The sequence below is a fragment of the Odontesthes bonariensis genome, chromosome 21 (genome assembly GCF_027942865.1).
Source record: "Odontesthes bonariensis isolate fOdoBon6 chromosome 21, fOdoBon6.hap1, whole genome shotgun sequence".
In the NCBI taxonomy this organism is placed as follows: domain Eukaryota; kingdom Metazoa; phylum Chordata; class Actinopteri; order Atheriniformes; family Atherinopsidae; genus Odontesthes; species Odontesthes bonariensis.
Genome location: NC_134526.1, coordinates 1,657,711 through 1,679,909, shown reverse-complemented (window position 1 = coordinate 1,679,909; position 22,199 = coordinate 1,657,711). Strand labels below are relative to the sequence as shown.

Below are 22,199 nucleotides of genomic sequence, written 5' to 3'. Positions count from 1 at the left end.
GGCGTTCCCCTGCCAGAGATCCAACGTGTCCGGGGTCTTCCCCGGGGCCTCCTCCCAGTGGGACGTGTCTCACCAGGCGTCCAGGAGGCATCCTAACCAGATGCCCGAGCCACCTCATCTGACTCCTCTGGATGCGGAGGAGCAGCGGTTCTACTCCGAGCCCCTCCCGGATGATGAGCTTCTCACCCTATCCACCTACTGTCCTGGCGGTGAATCGCCACGCAGCACACGCAACCGCCGGCAAAGCAAAATGAAGCATAAACGTCTCGAGCCATTAACACAAGCGCAAGACGCAAGCGCAAGAGCAGTTAAAAGATGTATCAGCCTTAAGGGAGAGCCCACCCTGCGGAGGAAACTCATTTCGACAGCTTGTATTGGCGATCTCATTCTCTCGGTCTCTACCCACAGCTCGTGACCATAGGTGAGGATAGGAACATAGATTGACCAGTAAATCGAGAGCTTCTCCTTCTGGCTCAGCTGATGGCGCACCGATCCGCCTGTCAACCTCCCGCTGCATTCGTCCCTCACTCATGAACAAGACCCCGAGATACTTGAACTCCTCCACTTGGGGAAGGATCTCATTCCTGGCCCGGAGAGGGCAAATTATTATTTCATGGGTAAATTAATCAATCTTTAATGAGGTACTACAAACCCATATGTACAACACACATACGTACGTGTTATTATAGTGTTATTATATGCATCACATTCGCAGGGCTTCGTATGGTGCAACAATCGCTACGCCAGTAGATGTCACCCAAGGGAATTGAATGAAGCTTCGAGTAGTGAACCACTTTATGACACAATGGTTCAAAATGATTCAATGCTTCAAAAAGCCTCGTTTTGCCATCACTACTTCCAAGCTAAGTATTTATTCCATGCCATGCCAAGTCTTTTGTTTGTTTTTTCACAGTTAAGTTTTTGAATCCGGCTCAGCCGCGCTTTTTGTTTGGTCTTTGTTTTTGTGAGAAATAAACCCAGTTTTCTTTTGAAAGTCCGTGTCCTACCTCACCACCCCACTCATATAAACCTCATATAGACACATAAAGCTTTAAGTTCTGCAGCAAACTTTCTACCGTCCTCCACAGGATCCGGGAGGAGAGCAGCGCTGGCTTGGATGTCAGCTGCAGTCCATGGTCTGAACACCAACTGAGGTTAATTGGTTCCGGCCACTTCCAGCATAGGGAAATGATGAACCGCTTCCTCGTTCTCAACTTTTGGCTGTGTTCCACTTCGTAGCCATGGAGCTATGGCGAGTTTAGTAGAAGTATAAGTTGTTTCTGGCTCTTCGATGATCCCGGTAGTTGCTCGTCTGCAGACTGTTCTTCCTGTTCTGCAACCTGATGTGCGGATTGACCTGCAGGCTGACTTTCAGGCTGACGCACGGGCTGTGGAGGGGGACGGGAGTCTAGATCCAGGTCAGCCATCTGGAGGGCCTGCAAATCCATCTGTAATGGAGCATTAGGACAACAGGGTGAAGCATCACTAGGTCTATATGGAGGTGGAAACGTGGGATCATCAACAGAATGACCAGCATTATCATGTCTGTTCCCCGTCCCCGGACAAATCTTTCCCCCCTGCCATCTGTTTCAGTTCTGACTTTCTTTGCCTACGCACGGCTTCCGTAATCCATTCATTCCAACACTTTACCCATATTTCTCTCTTATCTAAATCTTGTTTTTTAATTTTTTTTCTTATTTTTCTTTTCCTCCTAATATCCATCCATCAACTCTTTTACTTTATTTCACTGGTTCACACTCAAACTTCCACCCTGTGTAAAACCAAACTTATTTTCCCAAATTAAAGCGCATTCAACACAATCATCTCTACTTTTTTCTTTCATTATTTTATAAATTGCAGAGTCTGGAGAAGAAGGCACCCCTGATGCCTTTGAGGTTCCGGAACCCATTATTTTTTCCTTTTTCAGCAACGCCTCTTCCTCCTCCTCCTCCTCCTCCTCCTCCTCCTCCTCTGTCTGTAACAGAGCAGCAGTGTATGTGGACCGTCCTGCTGGCACTCTGTCCTTCTACAGAATCTCCTCTGACACACTGATCCACCTCCTCCTTCTCCTCTTCCTCTTCCACCTTTTCCTCTTCTTCCTCCTCCTGATCTTCTTCCTCTTCCTCTTCCTCTTCCTCTTCCTCTTCCTCCTCCTCCTCCTCCTCCTCTGTCTGTAACAGAGCAGCAGTGTATGTGGACTGTCATGCTGGCACTCTGTCCTTCTACAGTCTCCTCTGACACACTGATCCACCTCCTCCTTTTCCTCCACCTCTTCCTCCTTCTCCACCTCCACCTCCACCTCCACCTCCACCTCTTCCTCTTCCTCTTCCTCTTCCTCCTCCTCCTCTGCCTCCTTCTCCACCTCCTCCTCTTCCTCCTCCTCTGTCTGTAACAGAGCAGCAGTGTATGTGGACCACCCCGCTGTCACTCTGTCCTTTTACTTTATTTAACTGGTTCACACTCAAACTTCCACCCTGTGTAAAACCAAACTTATTTTCCCAAATTAAAGCGCATTTAACACAATCATCTCCATTTTTTCTTTCATTATTTTATAAATTGCAGAGTCTGGAGAAGAAGGCACCCCTGATGCCTTTGAGGTTCCGGAACCCATTATTTTTTCCTTTTTCAGCAACGTGTCTGGCTTCCTCGTTTATAAGGTGTAGAAAGTACAAAGACCACCCACAAAACCCTTTGTTTCGCTATATCTTATTGTTACCAATAAGAACCTCCCTGTATGCCTTACAGGGTAACTGGCCCTTGAGCTGATGTCCTCCTCTCCCAACTCCGCAGCCGAATCAATTAATTAGGAGGTGATGGTTAATGCGTAAAAAAGTAAAATAAGAAACTTTAAAAAATATATATATTAGAGCAACTTCTCACCCAGATCTATTTGTAAATCTATGGTCCGGATTCGATTGGCCAGCAGGCTCTAGGACTCCCCTCTTTCAACGTAGGTGGACTGAGGACAATTTTGGGTCTCCAGACTGACCAAGCGTCCTTATGTCCTGCTGCGTTCCTCTGGCATGTCGAATCCTGTTCATGACACCAAGGTTGTTGTGGATTTTTTTCTATTAAAGTGGGTAAGAAGACAACTCTAATAAGACAAAATCCAGATTTTGTCTTTAAGTTTATTCAAAGGCATACAGCGTTTGAAGTCCCTCCTTTACTGAGCAAAATCAAAGACAGGAGAGCCAAGAACAGCATTACATACATTCATTATATACCCTAAGTGGGGGGGTTATCTCAAAGAACAAATGGCCCCCTTACTCTGTTCAGGATCTAAGATAACAAAGAGGTTTTCGAGGTAGCCCCTTTATTATCCCCTGCGCTAAGCTCCCCAGGAAGTGTCAACCATTTATTTTGTTTATTTGTTTATTAGGAGCCTAATTAGCTGCAGCAAGCTGCCGCTACTCTTCCTGGGGACCTCATCAAAATACATTACAAATAAAGTTCTTTACAAAAAATAATTTCATAGCATTGAGTACATTATATAATGCATTAATCAAAATTCACAATTCCATTACAAATTACATGAAATCCAGAACATAAATACAGTTTCCTTCCATCTAATCCAGTCATGATAGTTCCATACATACTAAATCAGCCCTTACCATTACACAGGTACTTTTTAAAGGTCTTTTTAAACAAAGATTTACCATCAATTTGTGAAATGGGTTTTGGAAGCTGATTCCAACCATAAACCTCCTCCTGATGAATTTAGAACTGGTTTCCCTTAGATGACAAAACAAAATGATCACAGGGTGAATGGGGTCAAAGAAAAGTCAACGCACTTTTAAAACCAGATGGGCAAATAAGAATTTCCCATCTCACAGGTAACACTGAGAGGGTCTGTGTCGAAGCCACGTAGGCCCACCACTGGGGTTCCGCAAGGTTCGGTCTTGTGACTCGGCTCCAATCAATCTCTTTCTCAGTCGTGATGCTGTGTTGGCCCGTGCAGGATGCTGATTAACCAATACTGAACTCAGAGTAGCGAGAGGTCAGACTTCCCATTCAGTCAGATACCCTGAAATGAAAAGCTAACACCCTTAAGCCTATGCCTCTCTCATTCCCGTATTTCGTTGTAAAGCCTGCAAATTATTCCTGTGTGTTATTGTCTCTTCATCAACTGTTTGAATGCAACTTTGAAGTGCTGTTTAAATAAATCTGCTTATAATGATCAGAGTGTTATACCATTTTTAAGTGTCAGATATCAATTCAGATACAACTCATCTTCAGTGAAGACTCATCTTTATAACTTTAACAGTATTCCTCTCAAAACTCTAAATCTGGGAGGTGGTGCCCTACATACGAGGTTAAATAAGGTTTATTTAGATAGTGAGAACTAATGGTAAATCCTTATATTTTATCAAGTAACGCTACAATGAGTTTTCTTTGTGATACATAGCACTGACCATGTGTGCTGAGTTAATTTCCATGTTGATGTCGTCTAAGTCACCCAGTATGCACAGTGTGGGAAACATGCAGGAATGCTATGTTCATGAATACAGAAGTTATGGTTAGAATTAGAACTGAAGGATAGATCTGCCTCCCATTTTGAGGATGGTAGAGATATTGTGTCATCCATCTTAGACAGTAATTATATATTTTTGATAGCAGTTTTGGTGTGCAGATGCTTAAAAAGTCTGGTTGGTGGAGGATATATTTCTATGTTATTATAGACTTAAATTGTTGGTATTCTAGAAATGTATTGCTGCCTATCCCATGTTGTGATATGAGTGCATCAAATGAAATAAAATTTCCATTTTGGATTATGTGTTCCAGATGTTTTATTCCTTTGTTCTTCCATCGAGTAAAGTTTAGCATTTTTTTGTTTTGCAGGATGTCAGGATTGTTCCAGATGGGTCTACGTTTACACGGGAGAAGTGAGACCAGTTAATAGTAGTCAAAAAGTGCTGAGAATTTATTTATGAGTGTGATCCTGAGTGAGAGACATCTGTGAGTCCTGGAGCAAAAGTAATACATCATCAGCATAAAGACTTATTTTATGTTCAATTGATGAAAACAGCAAAAAGTGAGGCTGAAAGTGTTCAACCCTGTCTGGTACCTCTCTGCAGACTGGAGCTTTGAGAAGTTTGATCATTTTTCCTGACATGTGCATTGGGGGAGCTATATAATATCCTTATCCAGTTGATGAAGTACGACCCGAACCCAAATTTGTTTAATTTGTTTAAGTCCATCTCCTTTCTCTGTCCCTGGCAGGAGTATCTAGTATCTAAAGCAGGGATCTTCCCAGGTTGTGCTTCACCTGGGTGAAGAACTGCTGACCCAAACTGAGGATATTTTCAGGCGGCAGAAGGAGCCATTTAAGGATCTCCTCAGCCCAGCTGACATGTCCTCCACTAAGGAGGCAGAGTCTGAGGACTTGGGGGAAGACTCGTCCATCACTTTGGCAGAAGTCTTTGAGGGCGTTAAAAAGATGAGATTCTCCCTGAGATGCTAAAAGATGCTAAAAGCTCTGGTCATGGTGGCAGCTGTCTTAGCTGTTGAAGTCCAGGGTGATGGTTCCCATTTTTAAGAAAGGGGACCGGAGAGTGTGTTCCATCTGCAGGAGGATCACAGCCTCCCTGGAAAGTTTACTCCAGGGTGTTGGAGATTCAGGACGAGCAGTGTGGTTTTCTCCCAGATGGTGGAACAGTGGACCACATCTTTATTTAGCCCTGAGGGGGTCTTGGGAGTTTGACCATCAGGTCTACATATGTTTTATAGACTCGGAAAAGGCTTATAACCGTGTTACCCAGGGATACTATGAGGGTGCTGAGGGAGTATGGGCTAATGGAACGGCTTTTACAAGCTCCCAGTCCCTGTAGAACCAAAGTCAGACCTGTGTCCACATTCTTGGTCCAAAGTGGTTCTGGTTTATGGAGCATGTTGGACAGTTCTGCCCCTCGTCACCGATCCTTTTTTTGTTTTCATGAACAGGATCTGGAGGTGTCGTCGGGGAGAGGAGGGCGTCTGCTTTGGGAACCTGAGGGTTACATCTCTGCTGTTTGCAGATGATGTGGTTCTGTTGGCTTCTTCAAGCCATGAGCTTCAGCTGCTCTGGAGCGGTTCACAGCTGAGTGTGAAGCAGCCGGGATGAAGGTCAGCTCTCCCAGATCTGAGGCCACGGTTCTGAACCAGAAGAAGGTGGAGCGCTCCCTCCGGGTCGGGGGTGAGTCTCTGCCTCAGGGGGAGGAGTTTCAGTATCTCTGGATCTTGTTCTCTGGATGGAAAAACTCTAAAATCATTGAAAAAATGTTTTATAGACACCAAAACAAATGTAATATAAAACAGAAAATAACAGCAGAATGATTTTTGAAAATATTTATTGAGGATTTTTAAACGTCTACTTTTTTAAACCGAAGTCGAACATTTAGAGAGACAGAACTAAAGAAATGAACATTGAGCTGGAAAAAGAGCCAAAAGGTCAAATGTCTGAGATGCTAAATCAATAATTCAGTCTATAATGGCACATCATCAGGATGAACCCCGGCTGCTCACCAGACTTCTGCTCATTGCAGCAGAATCAGTGAAGATCTGTCAGCAGGTTGGAATTCATCTGGGCTGATGCAGCTCAGTGATTCCTCTCTGATGTCACAGTTTGTCACATGTGCAGCAAACTAACTGCAGCTGACATCAGCTGAATGGGCTCAGCTGAAGTGAGCTGCAGAGAAACACAACCTGCTGATACTCAGTGTGAAGCTTTGACTGGAAACACACAGAAAAACAACATCCTGGAAGAATGGCAGCTTCCATCTTTAAAGGACCGGAAGAGGAAGAAGTTTCCAAGGAATCATTCAGAAGAGTTTCAAACAGAAACTGACTGAATCCATGAATCTGAAAAGGTGTTTCTGAGTGAAAGAGACAGACATGAACAGACTGAACTATCTGTTCAGCAGGGATTCTCTGACAGGAGGACACTCTGTATACTCAGCACAGAGAAAACCAGGAACCAGGTAAACCTAACCAGAGCCCAAATCCAGGATGCAGAGGTTCCCCAGTGAATGTGGTGCTGAAGGTGTGGAGGTGGATCAGTGTGTCAGAGGAGACTCTGTAGAAGGACAGAGTGCCAGCAGGACGGTCCACATACACTGCTGCTCTGTTACAGACAGAGGAGGAGGAGGAGGAGGAGGAGGAGGAGGAGGAGGAGGAGGAGGAGGAGGAGGAGGAGGAGGAGGAGGAGGAGGAGGAGGAGGAGGAGGAGGAGGAGGAGGAGGAGGAGGAGGAGGAAGTTATGTGTGTTCCTCTGTCATTGTGCCAGACAGAGTAACCAAACTGATCAGAGCAGCTCAGACTCCAGGACTGATCGTTCCCTCCAAACACACAGTCTCTGCCTCCTCTCCTGTTGATTCCTCTGTAACTCACTGATATATAAACTCCTCCTCTCCACTCGACCTCCCAGTAACAGCGACCAGTCAGAACATTTCTACACAGCAGCTCAGGCCAGACATCAAACCTGTCTGGATGATCAGGATATGACTGAACCTCCTCCACATATGTCACCCTCCTGTTGTTGTCAGACAGTTTCAGTCTCCTGTTCACTGTGTTTGTGTCGATTGTGAGTTGGCAGGAATCTGATGGAGAGAACAAACACAGTCCAGCTGCAGTTATTGATCCATCATCTGTTCACTTTGATCAATGAGTGATGTGACAGTGTGAAGATGGCTGGATGTCATGAATCAGATGAAGAACACACTCACACTTCCTCAGCCCTGGTGTCAGCCATCGTTCTCCAGCAGGCTCCACCCTGAAAGGAGGAGGGGGGTCAGAGCAGCACCGTCTCTTTCAGCATCAAACATGGACATTACATGGTTCTCACACACACATTGTTCTACACTGAGAGAGATGCTGGCTGCTCATGAGGACTTCACACAGCCCCACTTCAGAAACACAGAAATGTCCCTTTAACTGGATGAATAAAGTCACCATGTTTCTGTGTTCATGATATAATGAGAAACAGAAAAAATGACAGAAAAATAACATGAAAATTAGTCAGAAACTTCTTTCTGGGACTGATGTTCCATAACTGTGTCTGACATATTTATACACCGATCAGCCATAACATTATGACCACCTGCCTAATATAGAGTTTGCTCTCTTCATCCTGTCAAAAGAGCTCCGACCTATCCAGGCGTGGTCAAAGAACACCTGAAGGTGTCCTGGAGCGTCTGGTACCAGGACTTGAGCAAAGGATCCTTTGGGCCCTTCCTAAGCTGTTTCAGTGCTGTCCCTCTGTGGAAATCTGCTTGTTAGGGGGGTGGTGTTGCTATGCTGTAGAACTGTGGAGGATGACTGGTCTGCAGATGATTGTCTTCCTCCTCCATCAGACATTGTGTGATGCTGCAGCAGAGCTCTCCATACCTGAGAGTGTCCAGCCTCCACTGTGGATCCTCCAGTCCAGCTGAGAGCTGCTTCACTGCTGAGTCTCCTGGATGGTTGTAGCTCAGGTCCAGCTCTCTCAGATGGGAGGGGTTGGAGGTCAGAGCTGAGACCAGAGAAGCACAGCCTTCCTCTGTGATCAGACAGCCTGACAGGCTGCAGGAAACAACACAAACGGCAGAAACTGAGAGAAAAGACTCCAACAGCAGACAGCATCCTGAACAGGTCAGCTGTTCATCCATGACTGTAAAGCAGAATTAAAATGATCAGCAGCTGAACAGTTGAATGAATCCTGACCTGAGAGCTTCCAGGTTACAGTTTGGACTCTGCAGTCCAACAGACAGCTGCTTCAGCCCTGAATCCTGCAGGTTGTTGTTACTCAGGTCCAGTTCTGTCAGGCTGGAGGACTGGGAGCTGAGAGCTGAGGACAGAGCTGCACAGCTTCTCTCTGAGAGGTTACAGCCGCTCAGTCTGAGGAGGGAATAACAGGAAGAGAAGTAAGTTATGTAGTTATTCATTATTCAAGTTAAAGATGGTTGAATTAATAAATAATGATTACATTTATGCTAATTATGGGTGCCGATGCCGAAGGTATTAGACACATATTACTCTCGTGTATACTTAATATTATTTTTCCGTTTCCGCCCTATATTTTGACGGTCCGACCGGCATAAAAAGCACAACGCTGCGCAACGACCTCGATCGGTGTGCTATTACGTTTGGCTCTCATTAGTCGAAAGGAATTCCGGCAAAATGGGAAAAACTGGGAAAGTTGTGGATGGGAAAATGCATTGGAAATTAAAAACCTATCCTATTTTAGAGGCCTTATAACTCAGCTATACAGCATCGCACAGACCTCATTCAAAGTTTATATGTTACAGGAGACTCTGGGCTTTAACTGAACTAAAGGGTTTGTTGATACATTATACAGCTTTGACACAACGGCAGTTTACGTTTTAGGAAGACTACATCTCGGCCGAGGTGTCTCTCCCACTCTACTGCTCACTCTAATTTCGATACTGCACCAAATCCTCGAACAAATGTCTCTCATGTCCAAAATATCTGCCCGATCAGGACAAATTTTACTTCAAAACGTAGGCATTTTTGTCCTCTTTCACCCAAAGTCACACTCATTGAGCTCTGCCACACATATTTCTTACAAATGGCCTCTGAGCCCACAGGTTGCCTCCCCATTTCCATTATAAACGCCTAAAATCATAAAATTCAGGTGAAAAATTATTTTAAAACTGCCATAAAAAACAGCCACACATAGTAGCCGAATGAAAATTACACCGCTGGCTTCTGCCGTCTCTTGGGGCGCTGATGGTTCAACCATTATTCGGATATGACTTTTACTTTCCTCATTCAAAGGTTTTATGTGAGAGGAGACTCTCATCTTTAACTGAACTAAAGGGTTTGTTGATAGGGCGGGCAGTAGATTGGTACCCATCAAAATTTCTTCAGAAATTTTCTAGTTATATATTATAAAGATTTTCTACATTCTTGCAGCGTGTTTCTTTTTTCTTGATGTAAACTGATCTGATGGAACTGTTTGCTGTGAATCTGTGTTATCTACAAACTGAAATTATCTGAGAAATAACTCAGTTATTTTCTCTCCTTTTAACAAGTAAACAGAGCATTTAAAACATATTCATCTCTGGACTCACACAGCTTTGTTGGAGGCTTTGACCACTGGCAGCAGCCTCAGAAGAGCCTCCTCTGAAGCAGAGTATTTCTTCAGGTCAAACACATCCAGATGTTTTCCTGATGACAGTAAGATGAAGACCAGAGCTGACCACTGAGCAGGAGACAGTTTATCTGTGGAGAGACTTCCTGAACTCAGGGCCTTTGTGATCTCCTCCATCAGAGAACGATCATTCAGTTCATTCAGACAGTGGAACAGATTGATGCTTCTCTCTGCAGACAGATCCTCACTGATCTTCTCCTTGATGTAATCAACTGTTTCCTGATTGGTCTGTGAGCTACTTCCTGTCTGTGTCAGCAGGCCTCGTAGGAGCCTCTGATTGGTCTGCAGGGAAAGACCCAGGAGGAAGCGGAGGAACAGGTCCAGGTGTCCATTTGGACTCTCTAAGGCCTTGTTCACAGCAATCTGATGGAGATATTTTAGGTCTTTTTTGTCTTTGAATGATTTAATGTGATGAACAAGCTCCACCAAGCTGAACTTTCTCTCTCTCAGCACATTCAGCTCTCTGAAAGTGAATGGAAACATGAAGTGGATGTCCTGGTTGGCTTTGCCTTCAGCCCAGTCCAGAGTGAACTTCTGTGTTATGACTGTTTTCCCAATGCCAGCCACTCCCTTTGTCAGCACTGTTCTGATTGGTTCATCTCTTCCAGGTGGGCCTTTAAAGATGTCTTCCTGTCTGATGGATGTTTCTGCTCTGCCTGCTTTCCTGGATGCTGCTTCAATCTGTCTGACCTCATGTTCATCATTGACCTCTCCGCTCCCTCCCTCTGTGATGTAGAGCTCTGTGTAGATCTGATTCAGAAGGGTTGGCTTTCCTGCTTTAGGAATCCCCTCAAACACACACTGGAACTTCTTCTTCAGAGCACATTTAACTTTACGTCCACAAAGTTCTGAATGAAGACAAGAAATAACATCAATAAACAGACATTTCAACCCTGTACAGAATGAGTATCTGAACATCTGCTGTTCTGTGTGCTGAGACATCAGTAAATGTGTCATTTATCCAGCAGGTTAAACCTTTAGAGAAATCCTCTTACTGCTCTGCAGACGGTCAGCCAGCTCCTCCTGCTTCATTCTCCTCAGGAAGTGAACTGTGATCTTCACTAACGCCTCTCTGCTGCTCCTCTGCTCTTCATCCTCACCCTCCCTCTGACTCTCTAAGCATTCTGGGTAATCTGGACTCAGAGCCTTCTGCATCTTCTTCAGCTCCTCCTTCACAAAAGTGAGCATGTTGTCCTCCAGCAGCTGGAACAGAAAACTATATGAATGAGCCAATCAGACTGAAACCATGGAGCCAAACATCAGATCCATGTTGGACACACTGACAACCCGCTGGTCTACAGAGTGCAGCATGGAGATGGCTGTGAGCAGAACAGATGGGAAAGTAGTTGTTGTACCTGTACAGACCATAAATATGGAGTCCAGCTGTGTTTGATGCTGCTGGGCAGACGGACCACTGGGACCCTCTGAGCTCTGCTGGTCCACTCTGTGGAGGAATCATGAAGAATGAGCTCACATTGTGTCTGTCCACACAGAGAGCAACACAAGGTGAAGGTCCATGAAGGGATGTGTGGATGTGAGCAGTGAACGCAGCCATAAAGCAGCTGATTAACTCTGAAGCTGCACATCATCAGCATCTGTGTTCCAGAAGATAAGAGCTCAGTGTGTTTCTAACAGTGGCAGGAAGCTGATGTCAGATGAAGTGGTAAGTGGTGAAAGGGTGAATGAACATCATCATGATTCAGCTGTAGATTATCAACCATGCTCCCAGTTAAACAAGCTTTCATTGGTCTGGACAGATCGTCTATCTAAGAATTAAAAAGAACCACCTCTCGCTCACCTCTGAGACCGGGAACGTTGGTCTGATTTAAAGTTAATAAGACGACCCTTTGACCTGTCGCTCTGCATGGACACACAGCTGGGTTCAGGTTCAGGTCTCTGATAGCTGCTAACTGGAAAAAAAACATTTGTTTAATTTATATTTACATGTTCATTAAAATTCAGTTTGGATTAAAAAGTAAAAATGTGACAGAAAGTTATTTATTTTGAATTTATTTTAAGGTAAACACAAGAAACTTGTGCTAAAGAAAAATGGACCAGACTCAGTGAATAATTCCCTATAATATAGATCAGTGAGCAGTGCTGACCAACATGTCATTGGGTTCATCAGGTGGGAACCTCCTTTCATCAGTGTTTCGTCTAGTTGGGCCCACGACACCTCCAGGAGGCTCAACAATGACCCCTGGCGTCCCAGAGTCACCACCCCAATGCCAGTCAACACTGCTCCTCACACCACAACAACCATCTTTTTTTTCCACAGCCACAAGCTACCTCAGCCTCTCACCAACTGCACACCAGTCACAGCGGGTGGGGATTCAAACCCTGGTTCGGGTAGGGGGTAATGAAAGTATAGAGGGTGCCAGAGGTGGAGGCAGGACAAAACACACCAGCAGATTCAGCAGACAAACTCACCTAAACAGTCCTACAATCACTAAAAATGCCAGCAAAACAAAGCCATACAACTCACTCCAAGCCAACTCACCCAAAATGGCCGCCTAAGTGCTCCCCCTGCTGGGCCCCCAGCTGCTATTGCTCCTTCTAATCCAAACCCACTGACTGGACTTTACTGCCTCATCTGACACTTCCTTCACTATTTCCCTCACACTCTGTCCACTTACACCCAGCTCCCTCAACAATGAGACAACAGACTTTGCAACAAATCCTCTACATCCTACTTCCACTGGACAGATTCTAACCTTCCATCCTCGCTGCTCTGCTTCTGCCCCCAACTCCACATATCTAAGCTTTTTCCTTTCATATGCTTCTGCTACTAATTCCTCCCAAGGAACAGTCAGCTCTATGAAATAGACTCTTATTCTACTCTTAGACCACAAGACTATATCAGGCCTTAGATTTGTAGAGGCTATCTCCTGGGGAACAACAAGCTTATTTCCTAAATCTACCTGCATCTCCCAATCACAAGCATCCTCCAAGCTGCCGTGCCTCCTTATCATCTTTTTAACTTTCTCCCCCTCTTGAACAAACTGAATTGCAACTCTTTTCACCTTAGACCAAGGATGTGCACTGGTAATCCATATCAAATTTCGTTGCGAAAAGTTGCTTCTGTCGTGTTTTATTTGACATTTTGTACTGGATGTTGGTTGATATTACTCCGCCACCGCTAAGAAAATAGTTCGAGCATGAACGAGCTGCCAAATAAAACACGACAGAAGCAACTTTTCGCAACGAAATTTGATATGGATTACCAGTGCAAACCAGTAACCACTCCGGTGAGTTGATGATTTTGAAAACGGACGTTTATGGTGCTTTTACGGACCTTTTTGGACATGCACATGACTTGCCATTCTGAAGCAGGTTGAGAAGAATCAAAATTAGGCAAATACCAGAGAAACAGGCAAACTGGCCACTCTTTGTTGAAACTAGTTTCAATGGGGGCTGTTATCACACAGTGAAAATAAACCAGCAGCAAGCCTACTTAGCAGTCAAAAAAATAGAAAAAAAAAACCTGGTACACTGAAAAATGTTACTTACTTATTCTGGATGAATCAAGGAGTTCACAGTCCCTCCAAAAGTTAAAAACACACACTGAGCAAACACACTACCTGAAATGACTAAAAAGAACTTAAGTCATGCAGACCTCTCCCACTGATTAACAGGCAAATTGGCCACTTTTGGCTGAAACTAGTTTCAATGGGGGCTGTTATCATACAGTGAATCTAAACCAACATTAAGACTATTTAGCAGTCAAAATATAGAAAAAAGCAGCCTGGTAAACAAGAAAAATGTGACTTACTTATTCTGGATTAATCAACGAGTTCACAGTCCTTCCAAAAGTTAAAACACACACCTTCCCATTTCAACCACTGTCCCTGCTTAGCCTGAGCCACTGTCTTTGCATCCCTTAAAATTTCATCCCGTCTACGAACCTGCTCAACAACTAGCTTTCTCTTCTTCTTGGGACCTGCTCTACTCCACCGGTTTGCCTGGGCCAAGCCCCAAGCCTCCCCGACCTATTTGCACATTACCCACAATCTCTGCATGTCTAAGAGTTGCTTCTGCCTCCTGAGCTGCCGTTCTTGGTTTCCACTTCCTCCCCTTGGTTGGATTTGGAACCACCTTACTAACTACCACATCTTTACAACCCAGCTAACAGGAGCTCTGTCCTAACTTTAGTACATTTAAACTCCTCTACTAGACTAGATACTGGGAGCTGGAGCATGCCTTTCCCATACAGTGCCACAGTACTTAAGCATCTAGGAACACCTAGCCACTTCCTCATATAAAAACTAACTAATCTTTCCATTTTTTCTGCAACAGATAATGGAATCTCATACACAGACAGTGGCCACATCAACCTAGGAAACAATCCAAACTGCAGACACCACAGCTTCAACTTTCCTGGAAGCTCTGATTTATCTATTCTATCCAGTCCCTCAGCAACATCTTTCTCTAACTGCACTGCCTGCTCTCCATCATTCATGTCTGCCTGGTACCACCTGCCTAAACTCTTTACTGCCTTTTCCCTAATTATTGGAATGTTTTCTTCATCTATTACAAACTTTCTATCACTTCATTTCCCTCTACTTATTGAGATACTTCTAGACTTAGTAGGTTTGATTTTCATCCCAGCCCACTTTAGATTTTTATTAAGTCTCTCCAGTATTCTCTTCATACATGGCACTGTTGTAGTCACTAACGTCATATCATCCATGTATGCTCTAATTGGTGTAAGGCGCATATCATCCTGACGTCTCTCTCCACCTACAACCCACTTGGAAGCGCTAATAATTATCTCCATCGCCATTGTAAATGCTAATGGAGAAATCGTACACCCTGACATAATGCCTATTTCTAACCTGTTGTGAAACCTGCTGTACTTAGGCACAGTCTAGTATCCTGAAAATATGCTCTTACTAAGTTAACAACTACTTCAGGCACTCTAAAATACTCAAACACTTTCCAAATAAGGCTATGTGTCACTGAACCAAATGCATTTGCTAGATCCAGAAATATAACATAAAAGTATTTTTTCTCAATCTTGGCTGTCTGAATCTGATGCCAAATCATGCTAGTGTGCTCTAAACACCCTGCGAAACCTGGTATTCCTGCCTTCTGTACGGTAGTATCTATTAAGCTATTCGTTTCTAAATAACTAGCGAATCTCTGTGCAACTAAACTAAAGAAAATATTCCCCTCTACATTTAGGAGAGAGATCATCCGGAACCGACTCAGGTCCGAGGACTCTTTCTCCTTAGGGTTAGGTTTATAAGGGAATAAGAACGCCTCCTGCCCTACGCCATGCTCTAGGAATAACCTGTTTCTCCCAAACTATTCTTAATTGCCTCCACAGAAACTTTAGGATATCAGGTGCACTTTGATAAACCCGGTAGGGGACTCCATTTGGCCCTGGGGCTGACAAAGCCTTTGCACGTCTGATTACCTTTTCAACCTCTTTCTACCTAAAAAGTACTGATCAATACGGCCACACTGCCCTTCATTTACCATACATCTCTTTCTTCCCAGATGCATTTTAAGGCCTCTAACTGATGTTTCTATCTGTAATAAATGTGATAAATCTACTGAAAACTACACTTAGTTTCAATAAAGAGCTGAAAGTAAACATCACTTTTCACACATGATGCAGCTAATTAATCTCATCAGTGTCACCATCGTGCTCGGCTGTGGTGTTTTACGTGTTTCTGGGTCTCAGGTGGGGCTGAGCAGGTTTCCAGGAAGCCCGGGTGGAGTCTGGTTCGCTCCTGCTCTCACACCTGTTCCTCATCTGCCCTCATCCAGACACCTTCTTCAGGATCTACAGGAGCAACCCGCCCTCACCAGACTGTCTCACCACATTCAGTGGTAATTAGGCCGATTCCTGTGCTTCCTCAGGAATATCACCTCAGAGTAACTTTCCTTTGCTTTCCGGTGTTCCCGCTGCCGTTTCCCTCATTGTTCTCCTCGCTCTGGATTCCTAAACTAACGTCTCAGCATTCTTTGTGGATTCCAAGACACCAACCTGCCTGCTCGTCCCACCGCCGACTCAGAGCCACCACAGCCAGCCTCCTCCCCTCCACACTGGAACCCCTCCTGGACTCACTCAGAGCCAACCAATACTATCACCTGGATAAATCTCTCACTCTCTGACCTAAACTAATCATCTCCGTCTCCTGAAAATCTCCTGAAAAATACATTTTGTTTCAATAAAGAGAAGAAAGACTAAAGTAAACATCACATTACACACATGATGCAGCTAATTAATCTTATCAGAGAAATCAAGAACTGATCCAAGTCTGAAACAATTCATCTGAAACATGATGCAGCCTCCACTGAACACTGACAGATACTCACTGTTTGTCTGATGGAACATCATGTTGGAAATAAATAAACTTTTCCTTGGACCTGTCGCTCTTAAAGGAGACACAGCTGGGTTCAGGTTCAGGTTCAGGTTCAGGTTCAGGTTCAGGTTCAGGTTCAGGTTCAGGTCCAGGTCCAGGTCCAGGTCCAGGTTCAGGTTCAGGTTCAGGTTCAGGTTCAGGTGCAGGTGCAGGTTCAGGTTCAGGTTCAGGTTCAGGTTCAGGTTCAGGTTCAGGTGCAGATCCAGGTTCAGGTTCAGGTTCAGGTTTAGGTCCAGGTTCAGGTTCAGGTTCAGGTTCAGGTTCAGGTTGGTTCCTGTGAATAAAGGCGGTTTGGTGATGTGAGTGCTGAGCTCTGACATGGAGAAGAGTCATGGACAGTTAGAGATGGTCACCTCACCTCTGAGCTTTGCTCCGGCTCTCATGTTCCCCACACAGAGAGGTTTTAGTGTCCTCACACTGATCCATGCTGCTGAACTCACATCAGCTCACACACACTTTCTACCTTCATCTGCAGAGGAAACACACATCATTCATCTGCACATCAACTCACATCCTCTTTTCCATCATCTGTGCTGTAAAAAGATCAGCTGCTCCTCCTCTGATTGGCTCTGATTCTCTGTTTCATATCAGTGTCAGCTGAATGCAGTCAGACAGGAGTGCTGAGGCAGAGGAAGCTGCCATCAGCTGCTGTACTTCCACCACCTGTCCACTAGAGGGAGGCATGGAGCTACAGCCCAGCACACACCTCATGGTCCCGATGACGATGATGAAGGATTCTGTCAGTTTAGTTTTCAGAGGACTTTTTAACAGCAAATACAAACAGAGACAGATGTTAGATCTGAGCTGTGTGAGGCTTTTAATAAAGCTGATCAAAAGTCTAAATACTGAGAAAAAGGAGCTGAAATTAAATCAAAATCAAAACTTGGAAATGCATTAAAATTCATGTATAATGGGATAAAATAGCCCCATTTGGAGGCCTCATAACTCAGCCATACTTCATCACAGAGACATCATTCAAAGTTTAAACTGGTCAGGAAAGACTCAACTTTAACTGAACTAAAGGGTTTGCTGATATATTGTAAAGCTTTGACACAACAGCAGTTTAACTTTTAGGAAAAATCAGGACTCCTCTCACTCTGCTGTCCTGGGGTCTCACACTCTGTTTTTACCAGCTTGAAATTAATACCAAAATCACTCAAACAGACTTCTCTCATGTCCAAAATGTCTGCTGCACCCAGATAAATTATACTTCAAAATGCAGGTATTTTTGTCTTCTTTCACCCAAAGTCACCCTCATTGTGCTTGGCCTCACGGTTTTCTCTCAAATCCCCTCTGAGCGCAGAGAGCGACCACTCGGGCTGCCATTGACGGCCATTATAACCAGGTCGCCTCATCTCCTTATAAAATCAATGTAAAGGCTGCTTTTAAAACTGCCATTAAAAAAATACCATACATAGGAGCATAATAAAAATACACCAGTGGCTTCTGCCGTCCCTTCTGGCGCTCACAGTTGAAGAATTTTTCAGATATAACTTATAGTTTTCGAACAACGACTGTTTGTTCGAGGCAAACATTTCAGTATTGAGCACCAAGGTCTCCCTGTCAGTCGGAGCCATAGTGAGAGCTCCTCTGCTCTTACACACACAGCTGTCTCCATAGCAACTAATGACACAGCTGATCCTCCTTATAAGGGCACAGCCAAGATGGCTGACCTGTTATAACAGCTTTATGACAGCCTCAGTGTTATGTCTGCTCCCATTACAATGTGACTATAAAATGGGCGCCTTACATATCTGTACATGACACATCTCTCTCCTTTAAGATAATAATCACCAAACCTGTTAGAAAATGATACGATCCACCTCGGGGTGTTTGAGATTTTACGGCTATTTTTCTGGACATTTATGTGATAAATATATTTTAACTTAAATAAAATAAAAACATGAAACATAAACATATAATCTGATCATCATGTTGATTGATTCCAGTTAATCAATAATCTGATAATCATGTAAATTTGTCTTCAACCACAAACTGATCAAAGTTTGTTCTGAAATAAGAAGTGAACATGTTCTCCAACATCACAGAGCAGAAACAAAGAGGAAAGTTTGAACTTACAGATTGTTCAGAGCTGAAGAAGAAGAAGACTCTCCACTCGACAGACTGAGACACAGGTGAGCTGCTTCCTGGAACCAGTCAGAGCCGAGTTCACCTGTGATGGAGGCGGGACAGATAGAACCTGTCTGAGCAGTGGAGTTCATGTTAAACACACCTCCAAGTTCCTGAACAACAAACTCTGATCTGAAGATATTATAAATCAGAGTAAAACAGATGAGGAAACTAACAGAGTCAAGTTCTGTTTCAATGTGAGACAAGGCCAAAAAGAAAGCAGGCTGATTTATTTTCATCAGTTGGTGTTACAGCTGGGAGTTGATCTGATTAGCACACATCACATCATTACATGATGTAATGCTGAGAGCTTTCAAGCTAATCTGCCTCATAGGTTATTTGAGCTTAAATTCAGCAGCTAGTTTCATTTAACAGTAAATAGAGGAAAGTTACAGAATAACTGAAGTTACAGGATGATTTAGTAAAGTCTAAACATTGTTTATCCAACTATGAGATCTGTAAGACAGCCACACCTTCATCTCTTCAGTGTGAAAATATGTCGTTGGACCGCTCAGACTCGGTTAAAGTCAGATGCTGACATCTGAAGACATTAACCCTTCTCATGATGCTCAGAGTGAACAAACAAACACTCTTCTGTGTTTTTTTTAATGCTTAAATACTTCAGTGTAGTTATTAAAATTGTAATAATGATGTTCTACACAAACAGTACAACATCTGCACAAACTAAAAATTTACTATCTAATCAGGTTTAGAGTCAACCACTGAACAGAAAGAGCTCAACTCAAAGCACTGAATTATTCTAACTGTGATTAATAGCAAACTTCAGTTTTGATGCTGTTGGATTTCCCTGCTGCCTCTGACACAGCTGATCATCCATTCTTTCATGATGAAGCCTGTTGCAGCAGAGCTTTTGTTACTTTGAGGTGTTCTTCGTGCACTTTAGTGTCTTTTTAAAATGTCTATTTGCTGTTTTGCTGTTTAATCTGCACTTTCATCGCCTTGCAGCCTCTGAACTCTTAAGGCCGAGTTATACTTCTTTTAACTGCCCTTGCGCTTTCTTCTTGCGCGTGTGTTAATGGCTCGAGACGTTTATGCTTATTTAGCTTTGCCGGTGCTTGCGTGTGCTGCTTGGCAATTCACCGCCAGGACAGGAGGTTGTAGATAGTGGCTTGCGTCTTTTTTTTTTTTTTCACGTTGCGTGAAGTTTAGAAAATTGAGGTGACACACAGAAGCACGCAAGAGGGGGCTTGCAACCACGCAAGGGCTTGCGTTTCTTCTTGCGTCTGGCTTTGCCTCTTGCGTTACCGACTATACTGTGTCCTCTCGGCCCTCCACGCTGCCTCCTGTGGAGCAGTGTTTACATACACATGCCACCAGCTTTTAGCGCTCTCCAAAACACCTTCCCTGCCCGGCAGCCCTAAAGTGAGACTGGTGGTTCCAGAGGGTACCAGACGGAGACGCCGTGGATGCAGAGCTGGAGAAAAAGTAAAAAGAGTTGAAGGAGATTTAAATCCTGAGTTCCCTCAGTCATCGTGGGAAACGTGAGGTCGTTGTCAGTTAAGATGGACGAGTTGTGGGCACCGATAGAGACTCAGAGGGAGGACAGTGAGTGCTTTCCAAAGACATGGCTGCAGGTGGACCTCACAGACCACTGTTTCACCGACCGGCTTCAGGACGCTGCAAGCAGACAGGGACGGTTGGAGGAGCGGTAAGTGGAAAGGTGGAGGGATTGCTGTATTTATGAATCAATGATGGCGTAATCCCAAACATGTTAAGGTTAAGGAACATCTTTGCTTTTGCCTCGAGTGTGCGTCCGTACTACTTCCAGAGAGTTCTTCTCTGCTATACTTGTTGGTGTTTATGTTCCACCATCAATTGACGAAGCAGTAACATTGCTCAGCTACAGTCTAGACACCCGGAGGCCATCATAGTTATTACTGGAGATTTCAACCACGCAAGTTTGGACTCTACTCTTCCCACTTTTCATCAGCTTGTTAACTGCACCACAAGAGGAAATAAAACACTGGACCTTCTGTATGCACATGTTAAAGCTGCATACAGAGCCACAGCCCTACCTCCACTTGGCCAATGATGGCCTCTCCGTGATGGACAATCCATCACATCCTCTCCATGAAACTCTACAGACACAGCGGAGGTCACTCTCCAACAGACTGATTCAGTTCTGCTTCTACAATGAACGCTTCAGGAAAACCTTCCTAACATTCACCATCTTTTCTGTTCGACAGCTCACCACTGCAGTCCACATCTACATAGACAGCTCCACAGTGTCCCCCTCCCCTCAGGTTATGAGTCTGGGTTCCACTCCCACATCAATAACATTACCCGGTCTGCATGTTTCCATTTACGTAATATTAATGGTCTCCGCCCCTCTCTCACTCCTCACACCACTGCTATTCCTGGTCCACAGCCTCGTCACCTCCCGCATCGACTACAGCATATGTGTCAAACTCAAGGCCCGCGGGCCAAATGTGGCCCGCCACGTCATTTTATGTGGCCCGCAAGAGCTTAAAAGGTCTGATTGTCTAATAATAAATAAGTCAAACACGTGCAGTGACCAAAAACTACATTTCCCACAATGCATGCCGATTATGTTACGCGCGAAGTGATACCACTGGACTGCAATGTTTCCAAATCGATGCGATTTTCCCAACAAGTGGAATTGAGAACTACAAATAATGATCCCAAAAATTGATGTGGATGCCCTTCCATCTGCATCAATTTTTTTCTGTTTCAAGAAAGATCAGAAGGCGAATACGTCCAAGAATTAAAAGGCAAACTGCGATCGTAGCAGAATGTGTTCGCGAAAGCCACAACCGGAAACAATACAGCAGTAAAAGCTAGCTTTGTTTGATATTTCAAGTTTTGAACAAAGTAAATGTCATAAGTTGTGTTTGATGTTATTTTTCTTTATTCACTTGGATAGTTTGATCATTAATTGATGGAGTTGATGTGGGTTTCATAACCTGACAAATTAAAAGGATTCGTGATATAATAACAGAGCAACAAGCAAACATATATATATATATATATTTTTTTACATCTATGTAAATATATATGTAATATTTGTAACTTGAATAAGTGATAAATTCAGAGCTATTTAACATTAAGGTGTAGTTACATTTATAAGTTACATCTGGCCCTTTGAGGGCAACGATTATGCTGATGTGGCCCTAGGTGAAAATGAGTTTGACACCCCTGGACTACAGTAGCTCACTCCTTATCGGTGTCCCTCACAAATCCCTTCATAAGCTTCAACTGGTCCAAAACTCTGCAGCCCGCATCACCTCCGGAACCCCCTCCTTTCACCATATCACCCCTGTTCTCCAGCAGCTTCACTGGCTCCCGTTCAAATTCAGAATTACTTTTAAAACCCTACTTTACACATTCAAGGACATCCACAACCTGCCCCCCCATATTTGTTTGATCTCCTCTCCATTGTCATCCCCTCTCGCTCCCTCAGGTCTTCCTCCTCCCTCCACCTCTCTGTGCCCTCTCAGCACCAACAGGGTTGGGAAGCAGAGCTTCACTCACTCTCACCAGACATCCGCAGCATTGACTCTTTATCACTCTTCAAATCAAAACTCAAA

The 22,199-nt window shown here is 44.1% G+C and overlaps 1 protein-coding gene across 1 annotated transcript; it reads right to left on the bottom strand.

Moving 5' to 3' along the window:
- Positions 1–5,869: 5,869 nt before the first annotated feature.
- On the bottom strand, positions 5,870–17,268 carry LOC142371844 (uncharacterized). The gene is made up of 9 exons (XM_075454589.1): positions 16,859–17,268; positions 16,454–16,774; positions 11,925–12,036; positions 11,492–11,570; positions 11,122–11,329; positions 10,047–10,974; positions 8,362–8,535; positions 7,701–7,747; positions 5,870–7,574 (listed from the first exon to the last, which is right to left on the bottom strand). Exons 1-9 carry the CDS (start codon positions 16,881–16,883, stop codon positions 6,931–6,933), a joined length of 2,538 nt encoding a protein of 845 aa, XP_075310704.1. The 5' UTR covers positions 16,884–17,268; the 3' UTR covers positions 5,870–6,930.
- Positions 17,269–22,199: the final 4,931 nt, after the last annotated feature.

Excerpts from the sequence above, each read along its gene's own strand:
- LOC142371844 (XM_075454589.1), bottom strand. The coding sequence starts at position 16,883 with ATGAGAGCCGGAGCAAAGCTCAGAG. Across the intron at positions 7,748-8,361 it reads TGGAGGCTGGACACTCTCAG|GGTGGAGCCTGCTGGAGAAC; the intron begins GTATGGAGAGCT and ends TCCTCCTTTCAG. Across the intron at positions 7,575-7,700 it reads GACACCAGGGCTGAGGAAGT|ATTCCTGCCAACTCACAATC; the intron begins GTGAGTGTGTTC and ends TCTCTCCATCAG.